General features: G+C 38.4%; 1 protein-coding gene across 1 annotated transcript in view; it reads left to right on the forward strand.

Annotated features, from left to right (window-relative positions):
- ASXL3 (ASXL transcriptional regulator 3) overlaps nt 1-25,590 on the forward strand; it is a 229,028-nt gene that overhangs the window by 155,684 nt on the left and 47,754 nt on the right. The window contains 2 exon segments of the mRNA XM_060173676.1: nt 243-283; nt 15,833-15,846. Coding sequence (XP_060029659.1) covers nt 243-283; nt 15,833-15,846 — 55 coding nt within the window.

Below are 25,590 nucleotides of genomic sequence, written 5' to 3' on the forward strand. Positions count from 1 at the left end.
GATTGTAAGATGATAATATTCATTATGAACTGAGCTTTTGTCATAAGAGTGTGTCATATTGAGAAGAAATGCAAGAACGTTATGAGCATGATGAACCAGAAAATATAATTTGAAAAGGAAGGGAATGAAACATCAGGGATAATGAGTGAACTGAATAGAAAAGGTTGAGTATGAATGAATAGCAGTTCTGTGGAGATCAAGAATGATCATGGTAGTAGGTTGTGAACAAGTGAGTTGGAAAGTGGGAAGTGAGTCAGCATTAAGATTGTATTATAGCTGTTGAGTAGTTCTGCACTTTTATCCTATTTTTTTCTCCCAAATACCTATAATTTCTTAGCCTTTTTCAATTATTTTTAAATAGATGTTTTACCAGGTGAGCTAATGACCCCCATATTAACTGGGACTCTTGCCTATGCTAGTAGAGAAATTACTATTACCACCTAGGGACTACAGTAAAACCAATATGTGGGGTTGTCAGAAAAATCATGACTCAATTTTACATAGAAAAACACATGAGGATTTTTCTGGCAACTCAACATTTATTAGCAGAGTGAAAATAGGGTTTTATTACCTTAAATTGGAGACAGTAAAAAAGACTCAGAAGTGCCCATGATGACTGCTCACTGCCACTGCGACCATCCAGTGCTGGGTCAGCTCTCATGTGCCCTCTGCTCAGCTCAGGTCAACTCAGCTCAGCTCCATATTCCCAGCCTCAGCTGCATCTCCTCTATGCTGCTGCTTCTTGCCATCTTCCTCTGTCTCCTGATATTTGAGACCCAGAGTCAAAGGTCAGATTCCATTGCCTCTCCTCTCTAGTCATTCCCCTTGCATTTTTCCTTTGGGGCACTTTTTCCTTCCTTTGTTGCTTGGTACCATGGATTTTGGAAAATGTAGTTTTTATCTGTGAAAGTGTATACCTTAATTCTTTGGTAGTCTGAAACAAAAGTAACAACCTAGTTGTGATCTGTAATCAACATAGAAAAAAAATAAATTTTTTCTTATCATGTGTGATTTAAGGATGTACTCCTTACATCAATTGTATAAAAACATCTTCCAAAGTGCAATAATCTTTTTTTGTGTCATAAAATTTTTCCCTTTTGATTTCTAGAAGTATGAGTTCTGCAAGTTTGTTTCATCTTTTTCATTATTGTTATATCCCAGAACCGAGTTCCATATATATTTCAAGATTAGCTTATCAACCTCTCTCTCCCTCTCTCTCTCTCTCTCTCTCTCTCTCTCTCTCTCTCTCTCTCTCCCCCCCCCCATGTGTCTCTTAATAATATTTGGGGATTAATGGTTTACAGTATAGTCTTGAATGCATAGGCATAGCCTTTCATCTTCCCTTGATTGGTGTCTAAGAGATAAACATGGAAGTCCTTTCATCATGTCCCTTTCCTCCTCCCCCAGAGTCCTTTGCTTTGGTACAGCATGCCACACCCAGTGCAAGTTTCACCAGGTCCTCCCTTTCTGTCCTTAATTCTTAGATTCTTCCTCTATGGACCAGGCTTGGTATATTGCACCCAACCATAGGATTCTGGGGAAGAAAGGGAGGGGAAGGTGTTGGGGGGTCAGGTTCTTGGGTAAAGTACCTAAAGTGGAGGTAAAAGTGCTCTTCAGGCACCTATCATGGGGAGATGTGTCAGCAACTCTACTGCAATTCATTATCTCCCCCTCCTGGAAAGAAAAAAGAAAGAAAGAGAGGAAGGAAGGAAAGGGAGGGAGGGAGGGAGGATACAGAGAAAGTGGAAAAACAAAATAGTGGATGGAAAAAAAAGATTGATGTAGCATAAATATCTTTCAGTATAGATATTCAATTCAATAAATATAATTTCTAAGTGTTAAAAGAAAAAAGAAAGAACAATTGCACCTATATATGAGATTATTTGGTATTGACAGTATCGGCCTTTCTGTAGAAAAGCCAGTTAGGGGGCCTGGTGGTGGTGCACCTGGTTGAGCAGAAATGATACAAGGAACAAAGACCCAGGTTCGAGCCCCCAGTCCCCACCTGCAGGGGGAAAGCTTTGAGAGTGGTGAAACAGTGCTGCAGGTATCTCTTTGTTTCTCTCTCCCTCTCTGTCTTCCTCCACCCTCTTGATTTCTGTCTATGTCTATACAATAAATAAATATCATTAAAAAAATCTTTAAGTAGGGAGTCGGGCAGTACCGCAGCGGGTTAAGTGCAGGTGGCGCAAAGCGCAAGAACCGGTGTAAGGGTCCCGGTTCAAGCCCCCGGCTCCCCACCTGCAGGGGAGTTGCTTCACAAGTGGTGAAGCAGGTCTATCTACAGGTGTCTATCTTTCTCTCCCCCTCTCTGTCTTCCCCTCCTCTCTCCATTTCTCTCTGTCCTATCCAACAATGACACCAATAACAACAATAATGACTACAACAATAAAACAACAAGGGCAACAAAAAGGGAAAACGAATAAGTAATTATAAAAAAAAGTTTAAAAAAATAAGTAAAACTAGTTAGAAGTTTGATAGGATTTGTTTGACATCTATTAATCACTTTGGAGAGTATCAATGTCTCCAAATATTAATTTATTATTAGTGATTTAATACTGATTTCTAAGGTTGTAAGATGGTAGAGGTATAACTCCATAGTTGCCACTACCAGAGTTCTGTGTCCCACCCTTTCTACTGATAATGCTAAATTTTCTAATCCACCAATGAGAGTCAACTTTCCATTTATTTATATCTTTAATTTCATTCAAATATGTTTTTCATTTTCCAAGTATGAGCTTCACACATTTTGCTAAACATAGTCTTCATTATTATATTCTTTAAAAGCAATTTTTATTTCATCTTTTTCAAACTTCTTTTGAATTAAGAGTGAGTGTGTGAAGTAGACAGACAGCCCAGACCACTGCTTCGTGCTGTCAATGCATTTAGGGTCTAGTGTCCATAAAGCATGTGCTTTGCCTTTGAGCCACTCCCTCCCCAACCCTTCATTCACCTGGAATGGATGAGAAGTCACTGCTATTCTACTTCCCTCCCTCGGACAAAACAAGTCATTCTGCTCTTGCTTTTTGCAACCTTTTGGACTTTGTGTATTTTCACTGTGATGTGTCTGGGCATGGAGTTCTTTGTGTTTATTTTGCTTATTAAAATATGCTGAGCTTTAGCTGTTGTAGGTTACTTTTCATCCCCTTTGGGAATACTGGGCTATTCTTTGAATATTTTTCTGCTCTTTCTCTTTTAGTTCCGTTACCCATTCGTTGGTACAACTAATTATGCCACATTTTCCTGAGACTCTTCAATTGTTTCTCATTAGTTTCTCTCTCTTCTCTACAATGTATAGTGTCCATTGTTCCGTCTCCATTTTCTGAACTATTCATCTGCCAGTTTGAGTTTACTGCTGAGCCCCTTGAGTGAAACTTTTATTTTAATAATTTCACTTTTCAACCCCAAATTCCTGTTTCTTTCCTATTCATCTTTAATTGATGAAACATCTTAACCACATACTCCTCAACTTATTTAAACATGACTTTATGTAATCACTTAAAGTTATTTATAACTTTTTTTTAAAAAGTGTTATGAATAATAATAAAAGACATTTCCTGTTACACACAACATTAGGTCCTCTCAGAGGGAGCCTTGGTAGTTTGTTTCTCAGTCTGTGGTTGGTTCTTGTTTCTTGGCCTCTCCTTCAACTTCTCCTTTCAGTTCCTCTCCCTTTGTCCTTCTCTAAGCAGTTTTCTAGTGCACTTTATATCTAATGATTTCCCCGGACTTTTCCAAAAATGTTTTGTCTTGCTAATTTGACTATAAAATTGGCAGAATCATTTTATTTAAATCGATTTTCCCCTGTAGTGTGAAGCCTTTGGTGCTAGATTGCCCCCCCACCTTCCCTACTCTGTGTTAAACCACTATGAATACCTGTAACGAATGTTTTATTTTTCTGTGTCAAGCTGAAGACTTGCACATGTCCAATTCTACTACCCCAGAGAGAGAGAGCAAGTGTGAGAGCAAGAGAGAGCACATGCTCCAGAGAGAGACCACAATGCAAAGATCCCTGTGGTGTTATAGCAGCTCCCATGTGGTGCCAGGATTTGAATCTAGGCTACAAACAGAGCAATGCACATGCCCAGCAGGTGAACTGTCTCTAAGGGCTTGTGCTAAAAAATATTTAGGTTGGGATCTGAGAAATAAGTCACTAATAATGGTGCAGTTGCTTTATTTGCTGTATGCCCTTAAGGCAAATTCCAGAGATGTTAAGTAGTTTGTTTCTTTTTATTTTTAAAATTTTTATTTATAAAAAGGAATCACTAACAAAACTATAGGATAAGAGGGGTACAACTCCATACAATTCCCACCACCATAACTCCGCATCCCATCCCCTCCCCTGATAGCTTTCCTATTTTTTTTTCTTTTAATATTTATTCCCTTGTGTTGCCCTTGTTATTTTATTGTAGTTACTGTTGTTATTGATGTTGTTGTTGTTGGATAGGACAGAAATGGAGAGAGTAGGGGAAGACAGAGAGGGGGAGAGAAAGATAGACACCTGCAGACCTGCTTCACCGCCTGTGAGGCGACTCTTCTGCAGGTAGGGAGCCAGGGGGCTGGTACTTGTGCTTTGCACCACCTGCGCTTAACCCATTGTGCTACCGCCCAATTCCCTACCTCTCCTATTCTTTAACCCTCTGGGTAATATGGACCCAGGGTCATTATGGGGTGCAGAAGGTGGAAGGTCTTGCTTCTCTAATTGCTTCCTCACTGAACATGACATTGGCAGGTCGATCCATACCCTCAGCTCTCTCATTCCCTAGTAGTGCAGCGCTCTGGGTAAGCAGGGCTCCAGGAAACATTGTTTATGAGGGTTAATGGTTTAGCACACAGTTGTTGACATATGGGTACAATTTCTTATCTCCCTGTGATAAATGTATGCAAAACACTTCACTCCCAACTTAGATCCTTTTCAGACATCAGGACCTAACCCCCCCACAGACCCCTCACTTCCTCCCCATAGTTATTTTGCTTTGCTGCTGCTGCTGCTGTGTGTGTGTGTGTGTAAAATATAAAAAATATGTTTTATAACCACAAAGTTTGTTCCATTGTGAGACCATTTACAGACAGGTTTCCAGAGCTCTCACCACCTTTCTGGAATTGAAACTACCTTGGATTTTTAATGTAACATATATGGTAATAAATATTGATTTAAATTAGTTTTCTACTGATAGATTACTAGGTATGACAAAGCCGTTTATTAAGTAAACCACATTTTATTCAAAGTGACTTACTAATAATTCATGAACATTTCAGTGTGTGTGCTATATTATACTAGGTACTCAATATTGTTCAATAAAATTGAGATTCGCATCTTATTTCCATGGTAAAAATACCTCCCAAAGATGGTTTTATATTCTTCCTATCAACTTAGATTACATTTCACATTCAGTCTTCAAACAGAATAGTTATGGTTTTGCTAAGCTTTGTTATATTACAGAAGTTTGTAAAGAGAGAAGTGTATTATAGATTACCTGGAAATCTATGCAGAAAGCTTGACAGATTCCATTATTAATAAATAGTCTTAATGAATGTTAGTAATGAAAGTACTTCTACTTCAAAGGATGATAATAATTCTTTTGACTGTACCCCTACCATAATTTTACTTTATTATATGAAATGTGTTTATATTTGTTTAGGAGAATAGAGTGATTATGTTAGCTTTTTCAGTGATCACAGTAAAATTACATTTGCAATGCATAAACATTTAGCCTGTTTCTTTCTAGTTTTTTAGGAAGTGGGATACATGTAATGAGTAGATGTCTGTACTAAAAAAATGTAATCTAGAAGAAACCTCAAACTTGGATTTTTTTTAAAAAAATTTTAATGTTTTACAGTTGACAGTAAAATACAATAGTGTGTACATGTGTAACATTTCTCAGTTTTCCACATAACAGTTCAATCCCCACTAGGTCCTCCTCTGCCATCATGTTCCTTCAACCTGGAAGCAACCCAGGTGCCCAACAGTAGATGAGTGGCTGAGTAAGTTGTGTTATATATACACAGTGGAATGCTACTTAGTTATTAAAAAATGGTGAATTCACCTTCTTTCTCCCATCTTGGATGGAGCTTAAAGATATCATATAAAGTCAGATAAGTCAGAAACAGAAGGATGAATATGGGTTGATCACACACATAGACAGAAGTGCATTGCACCAAAGTGAAAGACCCTGGGGTTGGTGGGGGGGGGGGTTTCACGTCCTGTAACATGATGGCTGAGGATCATAGTGGGGTTGTATTGTTACATAGAAATGTTTCACATGTATAAACTATTATATTTTACTATAAACCATTAATCCCCTAATAAAGAAATTTTTTAAAAATTAGTGAATTCACCCTCTTCATCTTACTTTGGATGGAGCTTGTGAAGAAAACTTACTTTTTTTATTGTTGTTGTTGTTGTTGTTTTAACAGTGTGCTAAGTTCTTAACAGAAATATTCAATTGAAGTATGGGAGTATACAGTGAGTGACAGTGATACTTAGAATATAATTTTCCTGCCTAAATTGGTTTTACATGAACCCTTTGTAGGTTTATTTTTTTTATTTTTTTTTCCTTGAAAAATCCTTAAATTACGTTTTTTTTTTTTAAATTTTTTTTTTTATTTTTTATTTAAGAAAGGATTAGTGAACAAAGGCATAAGGTAGGAGGGGTACAACTCCACACAATTCCCACCACCCAATCCCCATAACCCACCCTCTCCCATGATAGCCTTCCCATTCTCTAGCCCTCTGGGAGCATGGACCCAGGGTCGTTGAGGGTTGCAGAAGGTAGAGGGTCTGGCTTCTGTAATTGCTTCCCCGCTGAACATGGGCGTTGACTGGTCGGTCCATACTCCCAGTCTGCCTCTCTCTTTCCCTAGTAAGGTGTGTCTCTGGGGAATCTGAGCTCCAGGACACATTGGTGGGGTCTTCAATCCAGGGAAGCCTAGCCAGCATCCTGGTGGCATCTAGAACCTGGTGATTGAAAAGAGAGTTAACATACAAAGCCAAACAATTTGTTGAGCAATCATGGATCCCAAGTTTAGAATAGTGGAGAGGAAGTGTTAGGGAGGTACTCACTGCAAACTCTAGTGTAATCCTGCTTTCAGGTATATATTTTGCAGTAGTTTATGGATACGTGTGAACATAAGCTCTCTCTCACAGAAACTGTTGTATGTCTAGGTTATGGGACTTTGTTAGAAAGTGAACTACCTGAGATGAAATTAGAGTGTACTATAAAAGGAAAGGTCTCACCCAAGTAATGAAGCTGAAGGGTTGTCATTCCACACGTGAAGTCTCTGGATACATTCTGAGGTGAAGCATGTTGAGATGGCAATCGTTGCTTTGGTTAGGTTGTGATCGGCGGATGCAATATTATTTGGTATGGATTGGGAGATGCATACGGGAAAGTGAGCCCTATCCAAGGGTGCCAGGACTGGGGGAAGTAGGGGCTCTATAGTGAAGATGTGAGGTTCCTGCTGTCTTAGGGTTCAAAAAGACAATCAATAGTTAATATTATCATCACATTATTTGTTAATTGGGTTAACTTTGAAAAGTCCCTTTGTTATGGTTTGCTGTACAGTACCCAGTATCTTGTATATAGCTGTGCTATTGGAAGCTTCTAATCTACTTGGTCTAGGCTTTTGAGAGAGTCCGCATATCAAATACGTAGCCTATCTATTAAAAAGATTCAGTTTGTCTTTTGAGAACCTTTGAGACATACAATTGATTTCCCCCTCTCATATTAATTAACTACTGATTTATATGTCTACATTTTGCTAGGAGTGTACATAAACACCATTCCCATCACCAAAGGACCGTGACCCATCCCTCCCGCCCACTCCCACCCCCCACTGGCCCAGGAAGCTACATGTCTACCCCTCACCACTGGGTTTTTACTTTGGTGCCCTACTTACAATTTGATCAGGTCCTGCTTTTAGTTTCCCTTTCAGATCTTCTAAGTCAGCTTCTGTTGATGAGTGGGATCATCCCATACTCATCTTTAACTTTCTGACTTAGTTCACTTAACATAATTCCTTCTAGCTCTGTCCAAGATGGGTCAGAGAAGGTGGGTTCATTGTTCTTGATAGCTGCATAGTATTCCATTGTGTATATATACCACAGCTTTCTCAGCCATTCATCTGTTGTTGGGCACCTGGGTTGCTTCCAGGTTTTAGCTATTATGAATTGTGCTGCTATGAACATAGGAGTACACACCTCTTTTTGGTTGGGTGTTATGGAGTCCTTGGGGTATAACCCCAGGAGAGGAATTATTGGGTCATATGGAAGGTCCATGTCTAGCCTTCTGAGAGTTTTCCAGACTGCTCTCCACAGAGGCTGTACCAATTTACATTCCCACCAGCAATGTAAAAGGGTTCCTCTGTCCCCACATCCTCTCCAGCATTTGTTGCTGCTGTCCTTTTTGATGTATGCCATTCTTGCAGGAGTGAGGTGGTATCTTAGTGTTGTCTTAATTTGCATTTCTCTGACAATCAGTGACCTAGAGCAGTTTTTCATATGTTTGTTAGCTTTTTGGATCTCCTCTGTGGTGAATGTTTTGTTCATTTCCTCTGCCCATTTTTGGATGGGGTCATTTGCTTTTTTGCGGCTAAGTTTGCTGAGCTCTTTATATATTTTGGTGATTAGTTTCTTGTCTGATGTCTGGCATGTGAAGATCTTCTCCCATTCTGTGAGGGGTCTCTCTGTTTGTTTAATAGTTTCTTTGGATGTGCAGAAGCTTTTCAATTTGATGTAGTCCCATTGGTTTGTTTCTGCTTTAGTCTTCCTTGCAATTGGGTTTGATTCATCAAAGATGTCCTTGAGGTGTATGTGGGAAAGTGTTTTACCAATGTTTTCCTCTAAGTATTTGATTGTTTCTGGTCTGACATCTAGGTCTTTGATCCATTTGGAGTTGATTTTTGTTTCTGGTGAGATAAAGTGGTTCAATTTCATTCTTCTGCATGTTTCAACCCAGTTTTCCCAGCACCATTTATTGAAGAGAGCCTCCTTCTTCCATTTAATCCTTTGGGCCCCCTTATCAAAGATTAGATGTCCATAGGTGTTGGGATTTACTTCTGGGCTTTCAATTCTGTTCCACTGGTGTGCCTATTTTTGTTCCAGTACCATGCTGTTTTGATGATGATGGCTTTATAATATAGTTTAAGGTCTGGGAGTGTGATGCCTCCATTTCTGTTTCTTTTCCTTAGGATGTTTTTGGCAATTCTAGGTGTTTTCAGGTTCCAGATAAGTGATTGTAGTGTTTGTTCTATTCTCTTAAAGAAGCTTGGTGGAACTTTGATGGGTATTGCATTAAATTTGTATATGGCTCTGGGGAGAATGTTCATTTTGATGATATTTATTCTTCCAGTCCATGAGCATGGGATATCTTTCCATTTCTTGGTATCAGTTTCTATCTCCTTGAGTAGCGACTCATAGTTTTCAGCATACAAGTCTTTCACTTCTTTGGTCAACTTTATTCCTAGGTATTTGATTGATTTTGCTGAAACAGTAAATGGGAGTGATTTCTGGATGTCTTCTTCTTCAGATTTAGTGTTTGCATAAAGAAATGCCACTGATTTTTGTACATTGATTTTGTAGCCTGATACCTTGCTATATTGCCTAACAACTTCCAGTAATTTTCTACTGGATTCTTTAGGTCTTTCTATGTATACTATCATATCATCTGCAAATAGTGAGAGCTTGACTTCTTCCCTTCCAATCTGTATCCCTTTGATTTCTTTCTCTTGCCTGATTGCTATGGCAAGAACTTCCAATACTATGTTGAAGAGTAACGGTGACAGTGGACAGCCCTGTCTAGTCCCTGATCTGAGGGGGAATGCTTTCAGCTTCTCTCCATTGAGTATGATGTTGGCTGTAGGTTTGCTATATATAGACTCCATTATCTTGAGGAATTTCCCATCTATTCCCATTTTTTGTAGAGTTTTGAGCATGAATGGGTGTTGGATTTTGTCAAAGGCTTTCTCTGCATCTATTGAGATAATCATGTGGTTTTTGGCTTTGCTTTTATTGATGTGATGAATGACATTGATTGATTTACGGATGTTGAACCAGCCTTGCATTCCTGGGATGAATCCCACTTGGTCATAATGAACAATCTTTTTGATGTGTTGCTGTATCCGGTTGGCCAAGATCTTGTTTAATATTTTGGCATCTATGTTCATCAGAGATATTGGTCTGTAGTTTTCCTTTTTTGTTCTGTCCCTATCAGCTTTTGGTATCAGCGTGATGTTGGCTTCATAAAAGGTGGAAGGGAGTATTCCTGTTTCTTCAATCTTATGAAATAGCTTAAGAAGTATGGGTATTAACTGTTTCCTGAAAGTTTTGTAGAATTCGTTTGTGAAGCCATCTGGTCCAGGACTTTTGTTGTTGGGGAGATTCTTAATAACGGTTTCAATTTCTTTGTCTGTGATTGGTGCATTTAGATTTTGTAGTTCTTCTTGGTTCAGTTTTGGAAGTGCATAGGTTTCTAGGAATTGTTCCATTTCTTCCAGATTCTCTAGCTTGGTGGCATATAGTTCTTTATAGAAGTTTCGCAGAATTCTCTGGATTTCTGTGGTGTCAGTTGTGATATCTCCTGTATCGTTTACAATTCTATTAATTTGAGTCTTCTCTCTTTTTTGTTTGGTGAGTCTGGCTAGGGGTTTGTCAATTTTGTTTAATCTTTCAAAGAACCAACATTTGGCTTCATTGATCTTTTGTATGGTTCTTTTATTTTCGATGTTGTTTATTTCTGCTCTAACTTTAGTGATTTCTGTCCTTCTGGTTGCTTTAGGGTTCCTTTGTTCCTCTTCCTCTAAGTCCTTGAGGTGTGTAGTAAGTTCGTTCATTTGGGCTTCTTCTTGGTGTTTAATATGTGATTGTATAGCTATAAGTTTCCCTCTCAGTACTGCTTTAGCTGTGTCCCAAATATTTTGATAGGTTGTGTCTTCATTTTCATTAGTTTCCAGGAACATTTGAATTTCCTGTTTGAGTGAGTGTCTGACCCAGTGGTTCTTAAGGAGCATGTTGTTTAGTTTCCAAATTCTATGTCTTTTAATAATTTTCCGTTTGTTGTTAAAAGTTAGTTTTACTCCACTGTGGTCTGAGAAGATACTTGGGATGATTTCAATGCTCTTGAATTTATTGATGCTGTCTTTGTGGCCTAACATGTGGTCTATCCTTGAGTATGTGTTGTGTGGATTTGAAAAGAAGGTGTATTCCAGTTTTTTGGGGTGGAGGAGTCTGAAAATGTCCAAGAGGTCTAGTCTGTCAATCTCTTCATTCAATTCTCTTGTATCTTTATTGGTTCTCTGCTTTGTTGATCTGTCTAAGTGTGAGAGTGGGGTATTGAAGTCTCCCACTATTATTGTATTACTATTGATGTATTTTTGAAATTCTATCAATAGGTGTTTAATGTATTTAGATGGTCCCTCGTTGGGTGCATAGATGTTAATAATTGTTAAGTCTTCTTGGCTGATTGATCCTCTAATCATTATATAATGTCCTTCCCTATCTTTTATTACTTTATTTAATTTAAAATCTATCGTGTCTGAGATGAGAATGTCTGTTCCTGCCCTTTTTTGTGGACCGTTAGCCTGTATGATAGTTTTCCATCCTTTCACTTTAAGTCTGTGTTTATCTTGTTGTGACAGATGTGATTCTTGCAAGCAGCATATGGTTGGGTTATGTTTTCTGATCCATCCCCCCACCCTGTGCCTTTTGATGGGTGAGTTTAAGCCATTGACATTTATTGATATTATGGATTTAATGTATTGTAGTGCCATTGTTCTAAAAAACAATTTGTTTACTCTGATATATTACAAGTATTATAGTGATGTTCTTGTTTATAAGAGGTCTTTTAGTACCTCTTTCAGGGCCGGCTTGGTGATAGTTGCCTCCTTTAACTGTTGTTTGTCTAAGAAGGTTTTGATCCCTCCATCTAGCTTGAATGAAAGTCTAGCAGGATATATAATCCTTGGTTGAAACCCTTTTTCATTCAGGGCTCGATAGATATCTTGCCACTCCCTTCTGGCTTTTAGAGTTTGAGTTGAGAAATCTGCAGAAAGTCTTATGGGTTTTCCCCTGTATGTGACTTTTTGTTTCTCTCTTGCAGCCTTTAGGATCCTTTCTTTATCCTTACTTCTTCTCATTGTGACTATGATGTGTCTTGGTGTTTTCAGGTCTGGGTTGATTCTGTTTGGTACTCTCTGGGCCTCTTGCACCTTGATATCCTTTCTGTTATTCAGGTCTGGGAAATTTTCTTGTATTATTTCCTCTAGAATGTTTGCTTCCCCTTCCTCTCTTTCTTCCTCTGGCAGGCCAATTATACGAATGTTACTTCTTTTGAGATCATCCCATATGTCTCTGTTGTTGTTTTCAGTGTCTCTCAATCTCTTTTTAAGCTCTTTCACCTCTTTCTTAGTTTTCTCTAACTCATCCTCTGTCTGACTAATTCTGTTTTCTGCTTCTGTTAGTCTGCTTTCCCTTGCCTCAGCTTCTTTCTTCATTACAGCTATTTCAGCTTTCAGTTCTCTAATTGTCTCAAGATAATCAGTATTTTCCTTGGGGGTCTCAACTGTTGTTTCCCTAATACTGCCATTTCTTTCCTCCAATGTTGTTTTCATTTCTGTGATTAATAAGTTTATTATTGCTTGCATACTTTTCTTATCTATGGTTACTTCTGACTGATTTGTGGTTTCTTCTGGGCTCTTGTCTTCATTCATTGGGGTAGCAGTTTTATTTGTTTTTAATCTACCCATTTTTTTTTAATTTATGTGTTTCTCTTTTTTTTTTTTTTAATGCTCAGGTTTATTTTTTATAAACTGAATTTTGTGCCAAAGTTTTAGTTATTTAAAATTTGGTGTTTTGTACATAGAGATATCATCATATATATGGTGAGTGAAAGAGTGCTTTACTGGATAGTTGAGAAAATGATTAAAGTGATCCAATTTTCCCATTTTCTTTAATCTCTTCTTGGGATAGTTTCCACAATGTTACTTATTGTACTCTGTGTTCTCATTTAAATTATTCATCAACTGTTTTATCTAGTTAGAGATTCAACTGAAAGGAAAATAAAGAAACTAGATAAATTCTCTGATTCAGAGGTGAATAGCTTCTTACCGATGCTCAGGTACTGTTTGACATAACTTGGAAGCTTAGATCTATGTATTATGTTACTATAGTTCAGTATAGTGATATAAATTTGATTTATAACTATGAATCTTTGTTCTGTGGACAGCTTTAAAATATACAATCATACATTCTATATTAAAAACAAAAAGATTTCATAGCAACAATGTTTTTTTAAATATTTATTTTATTTATTCTCTTTGTTGCCCTTGTTGTTTTATTGTTGTAGTTATTATTGTTGTTGTCGTTGTTGGATAGGACAGAGAGAAATGGAGAGAGGAGGGGAAGACAGAGAGGAGGAGAGAAAGATAGACACCTGCAGACCTGCTTCACCGCCTGTGAAGCGACTCCTCTGCAGGTGGGGAGCCGGGGTTCGAACCGGGATCCTTATGCCGGTCCTTGTGCTTTGCGCCACCTGCGCTTAACCCGCTGCTCTACAGCCCAACTCCCTAACAACAATGTTTTTAGTAGCGATTAAAATGTATTTAATTGCGAAATAAAAACTATAGAGGTACCATTTTACCAGCTTTATACACCTATGTCTATAATTTAAGGATGCAATTAATTATCATTATTATTATTATATTTTTATTTTTACTGTTGAGCTCTAGTTTATGGTGATGCAGGGGAATGGACCTAGGACTTTAGAGCATCAGGCATGTAAATCTTTTTGCATAACCATTTTGCTATCTCCCTTGTCTGCAGTTAATTATTTTAATTTAATTGAAAATATTTCCCCTGCTCTTAATGTGTGATAATTTTCTTTAAGTTTTTTTTTTCATTGCCCTAGGGTTATCATTTGGACTTGATGCCAGTACTACGAATCTGCCACTTCCAGTGGCCACTTACTCCTTTTTATTTTTCTTTCTGTTTTTTTCAGTTGATAGGATAGAGAGAAATGGAGATGGAAGAGGGAGATAGAGAGGGAGTAAAAATTCTTGACACCTGCAGACCTGCTTCAGTGCTCATGAAGCTTCCCTCACTGCATGTGGGGAGTAGCAGTTCAGACCAGGTCTTTGGGCATGTTGATGTTTACTCTCAACCAGGTGTGCCACTGTTTGGTCCATTTTTTTTTTTCCTGTAGTCAGCTACATAAGCTTCAACTTTGTATAAAAGGAACCATATTCAGCAGTAAAATCATGTTTAGAGTCTATATGTTTTAAATATAAAACAAACGGCACAGAATTATGGAAGATTTTAAACCTATATTATTTTATCAGCCCCCCAAATTTACTGTCCTTTTCCAAAGTTTATCAATTTTAGATCTTCCTCAGTCATCCTATTTGTCTTTCATACTGTTTTATAGTTCACCTGTTTTGTCTTTTTTTTATTTTTTTGCCTCCAGGGTTATCACTGCGGCTCAGTGCCTGCACTGTGAATCCCCTGCTCCAGGTGACTATTTTATTCCACTTTCTTTCTTTTTTTTATAGTTAATTTTTTTATATATATTTTTTATTTTTGAGAAAGATGCAGAGAGAGAAAGAGACAGAGAGAGAAACACGAGAGCACTGATCAACTCTGGCTTATGGTGGTGTGGGGGATTGAACCTGGGACTTTGGAACCTCGGGCATGAAAGTCTTTTTGCATAACCATTATGCTATCTCCCCCACCCGTTCTTCCACTTTCTTATATAGGTCAGAGAGAAATTGAACGAGGAGGAGCACATAGAGAGGGGAAGAGAAAGATAGACACCTACAGACCAGCTTCACCACTTGTGAAGTGCCCCCCCCCACCCTGCAGGCAGGGAGCTGGGGGCATGAACCTGGGTCCCTGTATGGGTCCTTGCACTTAGCCGGGTGCATCACCATTCAGCCCCTAGTCACCTGTTTTCTTAAAATTAGATAATAATAGAAAGAAAAAAATTACTTCTTTGCTTTTCTTCTTCTTGTTGCTAGGGCTTTAGGCTTCACTACTCTAGGATGACATTTTCAGATAGAGTCACAGAGACAGAGAGACAAAGGAAGAGAGGGAAAGCCACCACAGTACTGAAGTCTGTCCTGATATGATAGGGGCGGTGGCACAGAGGACAAAGCAAGTCCCCTCGCAGGTGAGCTGTCTTGCAGACCCATTTTTCTTTTTTTTTTTTTTTTTTTTTTAATTTTTTATTTAAGAAAGGATTAGTGAACAAAAGCATAAGGTAGGAGGGGTACAACTCCACACAATTCCCAACACCCAATCCCCATAACCCACCCTCTCCCATGATAGCCTTCCCATTCTCTAGCCCTCTGGGAGCATGGACCCAGGGTCGTTGAGGGTTGCAGAAGGTAGAGGCAGACCCATTTTTCAACTTCTGAATCTGCATTTATTGAAATGTAACGTCCATCTGAAAGTTGTATTATGTTATAAGGTTTTGAAGTGAGCATGCTCTTATAACTAGCAAACAGATTTACAAACGAGAGTGACCTGGCATGTTCTAGCACTTGAGAACTTTTCTTTGCCTCTTCATTGAATTCACTCAAGGACAACAGCCAGCATTCTTTTTTTTTTTTTTTTACCACCATTAACTCATTTCATTTGGTTTTGAATTGAATGTAAATTAAATCATTAAGTTGGATAAATTTTGTTTTTGTTAGATTTACACATTTTGTTACATGTGACAGAAATTGATTTTTATCTTATTATTGTGTAGTATTCTATTAGTTGACTACACCATGAGTCCCTTATTGGAACTCCTGGTTTGTTTTCAGTGTGAGACTATTTGAAGTAGTACCAGACTGGAAGAATAACTTATTTTGGTGGTCTACTGCTTTACCTTGACCATAACTCAGGTTCTAGCCTGGCCTCCACCACAAAGGAGGAAGTTTTAGTGTGGTGACATTTTTTTGAATTCCCTTTTGTTGCCATGTTGTTTGATTGTTGTTGTTACTGTTGTCGTTGTTTGATAGGACAGAGAGAAATAGAGAGAGGAAAGGAAGAGGGGGGAGAGAGAAAGAGAGACACCTGCAGACCTGCTTCACCACTTGTGAAGAGACCGCCCTGCAGGTGGGGAGCAGGGAGCTCAAAGCAGAATCCTTACACCAGTCCTTGTGCTTTGCACCACTTGCGCTTAACTGTGGTGACTGTTTTTTTCCTGTCCCTCATTTCTTCTGTCTCTATCTGGAAAAAAAATAGCCTGGAACTCAGTGGTAACCTCACACACACTCAATAAATAAATAAATAAATAAATAAATAAGCAAATAAATAAAATAGTGTTCCTCTATACACCTTTTCATACAGAATCCAGTTCACTTAAGTGCAAGGGTCTTTGTATACATACTTATACTTCTGATTGAGGGGTCATCAAATCTGAAGATAGTACTTGCCAGAGCCTCTGTCTATATATGCTACTAAACAGCCTCCCAAAGTGTGTGTTCCCTCAATTCCATCAGAAGAATATTATTCAGCTGTTGAGACTCCTGACCAAGGATGTGATAGTGTTTATAATTTGATATTCCAGTTTTAATTTTAATTTCTCTGGTGACTTTATATTTTTCACAAAGCAGGAGTCCTCATCCATGCAGATTTCGCCACTCCTAGGGCACTTTTTCACTCAGCTAGAAAAACAGAAAGGGAGAAACACCAGAGACACATAGCTCCGGTGCTTTCTCCAGTGACATGATGCCTCCCATGTGGTGTCAGGATTTGAACCTGGGCCCAATGAATGGCAAGGTATCTATACTACCTAGTAAGCTACTCCTCTGCCCAAGTAGCATTTTATATGCTTTTTTTATTATTATTGGGATATCCACAATTGCCAGTTCAAATCTTTAGTTCAATTTTTTGTTGGATCATGTTTTCATTAGTAATTAGTATCAGTTTTTACTTGTATTTTCTCTGACATTGTAGCATATCATTTAACTCTATAGATGAGTTATTTGATGAAGAGAAGTTCTGAATTGTAATATATTCCATTTCATTGAATTTTTCTCATAAGCTTTTTTTTTATTTAAGAAAAGAATTAATTAACAAAACCATAAGGTAGGAGGTACAAATCCACACAATTCCCACCACCCAATCTCCATAACCCACCCCCTCCCCTGATAGCTTTCCCATTCTCTATCCCTCTGGGAGCATGGACCCAGGGTCATTGAAGGTTGCAGAAGGTAGAAGGTCTGGCTTCTGTAATTGCTTCCACGCTGAACATGGGCGTTGAATGGGCGGTCCATACTCCCAGTCTGCCTCTCTCTTTCCCTAGGAGGGTGTGTCTCTGGGGAAGCTGAGCTCCAGGACATATTGGTGGGGTCTTCAATCCAGGGAAGCCTGGCCAGCATCCTGGTGGCATCTAGAACCTGGTGATTGAAAAGAGAGTTAACATACGAAGCCAAACAAATTGTTGAGCAATCATGGACCCAAAGCTTGGAATAGTGGAGAGGAAGTGTTAGGGAAGTACTCACTGCAAACTCTAGTGTACTTCTGCTTTCAGGTATATATTTTGCAGTAGTTTATGGATACGTGTGAACATAAGCTCTCTCTCACAGAAACTGTTGTATATCTAGGTTATGGGACTTTGTTAGAAAGTGAACCACCTGAGATGAAATTAGAGTGTACTATAAAAGGAAAGGTCTCACCCGAGTAATGAAGCTGAAGGGTTGTCATTCCACTCGTGAAGTCTCTGGACACAGTCTGAGGTGAAGCATGTTGAGGTGGCAGTCGTTGCGTTGGTTAGGTTGTGATCGGCGGATGCAATATTATTTGGTTTGGATTGAGAGACGCATACGGGAAAGTGGGCCCTATCCAAGGGTTCCAGGACTGGGGGAAGTAGGGGCTCTATAGTGGAGATGTGAGGTTCCTGCTGTCTTAGGGTTCAAAAAGACAATCGATAGTTAATGTTATCATCACATTATTTGGTAATTGGGTTAACTTTGAAAAGTCCTTTTGTTAGGGTTTGCTGTACAGTACCCAGTATCTTGTATTTAGCTGTGCTATTGGATGCTTCTAATCTACTTGGTCTAGGCTTTTGAGAGAGTCCGCATATCAAATACACAGCCTATATATTAAAAAGATTCAGTTTGTGTTTTGAAAAACTTTAAGACATACAATTGATTTTCCCCCTCTCAACTACTGATTTATATGTCTACATTTTTCTAGGAGTGTACATAAACAACATTCCCACCACCAAAAGATTGTGACCCATCCCTCCCACCCACTCCCACCCCCCACTGGCCCAGGAAGCTGCATGTCTACCCCTCACCACAGGGTTTTTACTTTGGTGCCCTACTTACAGTTTGATCAGGTCCTGCTTTTAGTTTCCCTTTCAGATCTTCTTACTCAACTTCTGTTGATGAGTGGGATCATCCCATACTCATCTTTATCTTTCTGACTTAGTTCACTTAACAAAATTCCTTCTAGCTCTGTCCAAGATGGGTCACAGAAGGTGGGTTCATTGTTCTTGATAGCTGCATAGTATTCCATTGTGTATATATACCACAGCTTTCTCAGCCACTCATCTGGTGTTGGGCACCTGGGTTGCTTCCAGGTTTTAGCTATTATGAATTGTGCTGCTATGAACATAGGAGTACATACCTCTTTTTGGTTGGGTGTTATGGAGCCCTTGGGGTATAACCCCAGGAGAGGAATTACTGGATCATATGGAAGGTCCATGTCTAGCCTTCTGAGAGTTTTCCAGACTGCTCTCCACAGAGGCTGTACCAATTTACATTCCCACCAGCAATGTAAAAGGGTTCCTCTGTCCCCACATCCTCTCCAGCATTTGTTGCTGCTGTCCTTTTTGATGTATGCCATTCTTACAGGAGTGAGGTGGTATCTTAGTGTTGTCTTAATTTGCATTTCTCTGAAAATCAGTGACCTAGAGCAGTTTTTCATATATTTGTTAGCCTTTTGGATCTCCTCTGAGGTGAATGTTTTGTTCATATCCTTTGCCCATTTTTGGATGTGGTCATTTGCTTTTTTGGTGCTAAGTTTGCTGAGCTCTTTATATATTTTGGTGATTAGTTTCTTGTCTGATGTCTGGCATGTGAAGATCTTCTCCCATTCTGTGAGGGGTCTCTTTGTTTGTTTAATAGTTTCTTTGGATGTGCAGAAGCTTTTCAATTTGATGTAGTCCCATTGGTTTGTTTCTGCTTTAGTCTTCCTTGCAATTGGGTTTGATTCATCAAAGATGTCCTTGAGGTATAGGTGGGAAAGTGTTTTACCAATATTTTCCTTTAAGTATTTGATTGTTTCTGGTCTGACATCTAGGTCTTTGATCCATTTGGAGTTGATTTTTGTTTCTGGTGAGATAAAGTGGTTCAATTTCATTCTTCTGCATGTTACAACCCAGTTTTCCCAGCACCATTTATTGAAGAGAGCCTCCTTTTTCCATTTAATCCTTTGGGCCCCCTTATCAAAGATTAGATGCCCATAGGTGTTGGCTCATAAGCCTTTTTGTGTTGTGATGAAAATTGTCTTTAAGATACCTTTTTTAAAAAATTATTTATTTTCCCTTTTGTTACCTTTGTCGTTGTTGTTGTTATTGTTGTTATTATTGATGCCATCTTTGTTAGATAAGACAGAGAGAAATGGAGAGAGGAGGGAGTTGAGCGGTGGCGCAGTGGGTTAAGCACACATGACACAAAGCTCAAGGACTGGAGTAAATATCCCAGTTCAAGCCCCCGGCTCCCCACCTGTAGGGGAGTCGCTTCACAAGCAGTGAAGCTGGCCTGCAGGTATCTATCTTTCTCTCCCCTGTCTTCCCCATCTCTCTCCATTTCTCTCTGTCCTATCCAACAACAACGACAGCAATAACAGCAACAACGATGATAAACAACATGGGCAACAAAAGGGGAAAAAATTAAGTTTCTAAAAAAAATTAAAAAAAAAAATAAATGGAAAGAGGAGGGGAAGACAGAGGGGGGAGAGAAAGACACCTGCGGACCTGCTTCACCGTTTGTAAAGCGACTCCCCTGCAGGTGGGAAGCCAGGGGCTTGAATCAGGATCTTTATGCCGACTCTTGTGCTTTGCACCACGTGTGCTTAACCCACTATGCTACTGCCCAACTCCCTACTTAAAGATACTCCCTAAGATACCTTTTAATTCAGTTTACCAAACATTGTCTTGGGTCAACATGATATTATACCTGGGTGGCACATGTATTTTGTCGGGCAAATGATCTAGATTTTAGCCCAGTCCGTGCTGTACTGGAGGAAGGTTCAATGTATAGTGTCTTTCCCTATTTTTCTCTTTCTCTCTCTGTCTGTCTCTCTCTGTGTGCGTATCAGAAAAAGTCAAATCAGAGTAGTGAAGCAGCTGCAATGACAAAAAAGGAAAGGTTTATTTTTTCCCCACTAGAATAGCATGTCTTCTTTGTCAAAACAAGTGACCAGAGGCATGAGTTTCTATTGCAGACACTATTTGTTTGCACTGATCTTTTTGTTTATTCTTGAACCCAGTAATCTTATTTAGATTATGGATAACTTAATACTTAGTAGGAATATTCACCAACTTTATTTTCCTCCCTGGCCCTTCATATTATCATAGACATAGAATTTTGGAATAATAGTGTCAATTTCCATAAAACTCATAAAATTTAATTTAAAAAATATATCTAATATATAGATCAATTTAGGGAAGAGTGTAAAATCTTACTATATTGCTATATTTGTTTCTTGTAATCTATGAGTGTATCTCATCCTTTTTCTTTCGTCTTCTATAATCTTTCTCTTAGGTAAGGTCTTGTATAGCTTTTAAGAGATTTGTTCCTAGGGTGGGGGTAGATAGCATAGTGGCTATGCAAAGAGACTGTCATGCTTGAGGCTCCGAAGTCCCATGTTCAGTCCCCCGCACCACCATAAGCCAGAGCTGAGCAGTGCTTTGGTGTTTTCTCGGTGTCTTTCTCTCTCTGCATCTCTCTCAAAAATAAATAAAATACTTTAAAAAAAAGAGAGAGATTTGTTCCTCAATATCTATTGTTCATTGTCAATGATGCAGAATTAGATTTTTATATCTTGATTTATCAATGTATACTATATCTATTGATCCAGTAAATACGCTAACTTACTAATGCTAAAGTATGTAGTTATTTTAGACCGTCTATAGTTATAGTTCTATTTTTCCCATTTAAATACCTATATGTCATCATTATACTATGGAATTGGATAATATCTTCAGGACAGTGTTGAACTGAATTTGTGATATGTGCCTTCTGTACCTTTCTTATCTTGAATACAAAGATTTTACTTGCTTTATCTTTATAAGATTAACTCAACCTATTTTACCAGATTAAAAAAAATCATATTGTGGAAGTTTAATTCTTTTTCCTTGTTTTCTAAGTTTAATCACAAATGATATTTTATACATATCTGAAGATGACCATTTTCTCCTTAATTATATGGAAATATCCACTGTCTCCCAAATTGTAAAGGATTTACGTCTTAGTGGAATGAACAAATTACATACTCATATACATGCAAATACACTTTACTGATATTTTTTCTAGGAGTTTTATATTTATGATCCTGAGGGAAATAGCATGTACTATTTCTTAAAATATCCCCCTTTTAGAAGTGTATTAATACCTCTTAAAATCATCATGTAAGTATTCTATTTGATTAAAGTTTTGTATATATTTTTTTCAAAATGTTTGGCTAAGTTCAATTGTAAGGTTATATCAGCCTATAGATCTCTTTTTAAATATACTTTTGTGTGTGTGTGTGTGTGTGTGAGAGAGAGAGAGAGAGAGAGAGAGACAAAGATATATAGAGAGGGCAGGGAGGGAGTAAGGGCGGTAGAGACAGAGACAGACAGACAACCTGGAGACACTACTCAGCTGTGATTATGGTGATGCTGGGGATTGAACCTGGAGCTTTGAAGCCTCAGGCATGAAAGTCTTTTTTGTATAACCATCATGCTATCTTCTCATCCTGGCCTAATATCTCTTTGAGGAAATTTTTTTCACTACAAATTTTATTTTTTTTAATGTTTTATTTACTGTTATTTTAATGAGAGATACAGAGAGAAAGAACAGAGCACTACTCAGCTCTGGCTTGTGGTGGTTGTGGAAACTGAACCTGTGGGGACCTCAAAAACCTCAAACATGAAAGTACTTTTGTTAATGATTATGCTATTTCCCTAGCCCCAACCAGAGATTCTATTACTTTATTAAAAATAGGACTTCTCTTAAATTTAGTCAATGTTTTATGTTATGACTTTAAAGAATTCAAAGCTAGCCCGTATAATTGACATAAAATAATTTACATGAAATTAAAGTGTACTAGTTGAATTTTTGACATACATTTATATTCATGAAATAATTGTCATAGAGTAATGAACATAGTTACCACCCTGAGGAATTTTTCATACCCTTCATCCATATGCATCTGAGTATTATTTTCATTGAATTTTGGGGGAAGTTTTACTTGTTTTATAAAAGAAAATATTTTACTAACTCTCTTTTATATAATTTTTCATTATGACCAAATTTACATAAAAAACACTGATAGATTTACATATATTTTATATCCTGATTTTGTTTTAAAATGTTTTTTTGTCTTATTTATTTATTTATTTCCTTTTGTTGCCCTTGTTTTATTGTGGTAGTTATTCTTGTTGTTATTGATGCCACTGTTGTTGGAGAGGACAGAGAGAATTGGAGAGTGAAAGGTAAGACAGAGAGGGGGAGAGAAAGAGAGACACCTGCAGACCTGCTTCATCACTTGTGAAGTGACTCCTCTGCAGGTGGGGCGCCTGGGGCTCAAACCGGGATCCTTATGCTGGTCCTTGCGCTTTGTACCATCTGCGCTACCGCCTGACTCCCTGTTTTGTCACTTTTAAGACTTACTCTTCATTTGGATTTTATTTTACTTCCCTGTATTTTATTGCAATTGAGAAAATTTTTCAATTTGAATGAGTATAAATGTTATGGTGTGTTGTCTCTGAGTTGTTTTCTAAATGGAATTACTTTTTTTTTTATTAACAGATGTTTGGATTGAGCTTATTGCATAATCTATTCTTTTTGGGGAAATAGATCACATTTTATTGCTAATGTCAATGTCATTAAGCATTTGCTTCTTTTGCTTGTATATGCAAATTTAATGAATAGTATTCCCATTTAATGATTTTTAATTTGATTTTATGCCATTTGGCTCAAATTGGCTTCCTAAGTAGACATTATCTTCTTCCAAAATTTGATCACCCCTTTTTCCCAAATTGCATACAGTACTTAATGTAACTGTTTTTCTCCTCATTATGAAATAAGAATGTTATAATGGAAGTCCAGATGACTGTTAACTTGTCAGTATATGGTTACTATTTAATTAAATGAAAATAATTTTCAGTTATAATGAATGATACTGTTGATAATTCATTTCGTTTTTGAACAGCTTGGAATTCTTTTTTTTAATTTTTTTTTATTTAAGAAAGGATTAATTAACAAAACCATAAGGTGGGAGGGGTACAACTCCACACAATTCCCACCACCCAATCTCCATATCCCACCCCCTCCCCTGATAGCTTTCCCATTCTCTATCCCTCTGGGAGCATGTACCCAGGGTCATTGAGGGTTGCAGAAGGTAGAAGGTCTGGCTTGTGTAATTGCTTCCCCTCTGAACATGGGCGTTGAATGGGCGGTCCATACTCCCAGTCTGCCTCTCTCTTTCCCTAGTAGGGTGTGTCTCTGGGGAAGCTGAGCTCCAGGACACATTGGTGGGGTCTTCAATCCAGGGAAGCCTGGCCAGCATCCTGGTGGCATCTAGAACCTAGTGATTGAAAAGAGAGTTAACATACGAAGCCAAACAAATTGTTGAGTGATTGAAAAGAGAGTCAACATACGAAGCCAAACAAATTGTTGAGCAATCATGGACCCAAAGCTTGGAATAGTGGAGAGGAAGTGTTAGGGAGGTACTCACTGCAAACTCTAGTGTACTTCTGCTTTCAGGTATATATTTTGCAGTAGTTTATGGATACGTGTGAACATAAACTCTCTCTCACAGAAACTGTTGTATATCTAGGTTATGGGACTTTGTTAGAAAGTGAACCACCCGAGATGAAATTAGAGTGTACTATAAAAGGAAAGGTCTCACCCGAGTAATGAAGCTGAAGGGTTGTCATTCCACTCGTGAAGTCTCTGGACACAGTTTGAGGTGAAGCATGTTGAGGTGGCAGTCGTTGCGTTGGTTAGGTTGTGATCGGCAGATGCAATATTATTTGGTTTGGATTGAGAGACGCATACGGGAAAGTGGGCCCTATCCAAGGGTTCCAGGACTGGGGGAAGTAGGGGCTCTATAGTGGAGATGTGAGGTTCCTGCTGTCTTGGGGTTCAAAAAGACAATCGATAGTTAATGTTACCATCATATTATTTGGTAATTGGGTTAACTTTGAAAAGTCCTTTTGTTAGGGTTTGCTGTTTAGTATCCAGTATCTTGTATATAGCTGTGCTATTGGATGCTTCTAATCTACTTGGTCTAGGCTTTTGAGAGAGTCCGCATATCAAATATACAGCCTACATATTAAAAAGTTTCAGTTTGTGTTTTGAGAAACTTTGATACAACTGATTTTACCCCTCTCATATTAATTAACTACTGATTTATATGTCTACATTTTTCTAGGAGTGTACATAAACAACATTCCCACCACCAAAAGATTGTGACCCATCCCTCCCACCCACTCCCACCCCCCACTGGCCCAGGAAGCTGCATGTCTACCCCTCACCACAGGGTTTTTACTTTGGTGCCCTACTTACAATTTGATCAGGTCCTGCTTTTAGTTTCCCTTTCAGATCTTCTTACTCAACTTCTGTTGATGAGTGGGATCATCCCATACTCATCTTTATCTTTCTGACTTAGTTCACTTAACAAAATTCCTTCTAGCTCTGTCCAAGATGGGTCACAGAAGGTGGGTTCATTGTTCTTGATAGCTGCATAGTATTCCATTGTGTATATATACCACAGCTTTCTCAGCCACTCATCTGGTGTTGGGCACCTGGGTTGCTTCCAGGTTTTAGCTATTATGAATTGTGCTGCTATGAACATAGGAGTACATACCTCTTTTTGGTTGGGTGTTATGGAGTCCTTGGGGTATAACCCCAGGAGAGGAATTACTGGATCATATGGAAGGTCCATGTCTAGCCTTCTGAGAGTTTTCCAGACTGCTCTCCACAGAGGCTGTACCAATTTACATTCCCACCAGCAATGTAAAAGGGTTCCTCTGTCCCCACATCCTCTCCAGCATTTGTTGCTGCTGTCCTTTTTGATGTATGCCATTCTTACAGGAGTGAGGTGGTATCTTAGTGTTGTCTTAATTTGCATTTCTCTGACAATCAGTGACCTAGAGCAGTTTTTCATATGTTTGTTAGCCTTTTGGATCTCCTCTGAGGTGAATGTTTTGTTCATATCCTCTGCCCATTTTTGGATGGGGTCATTTGCTTTCTTGGTGCTAAGTTTGCTGAGCTCTTTATATATTTTGGTGATTAGTTTCTTGTCTGATGTCTGGCATGTGAAGATCTTCTCCCATTCTGTGAGGGGTCTCTCTGTTTGTTTAATAGTTTCTTTGGATGTGCAGAAGCTTT

Source organism: Erinaceus europaeus, chromosome 15 (assembly GCF_950295315.1).
Source record: "Erinaceus europaeus chromosome 15, mEriEur2.1, whole genome shotgun sequence".
In the NCBI taxonomy this organism is placed as follows: Eukaryota; Metazoa; Chordata; class Mammalia; order Eulipotyphla; family Erinaceidae; genus Erinaceus; species Erinaceus europaeus.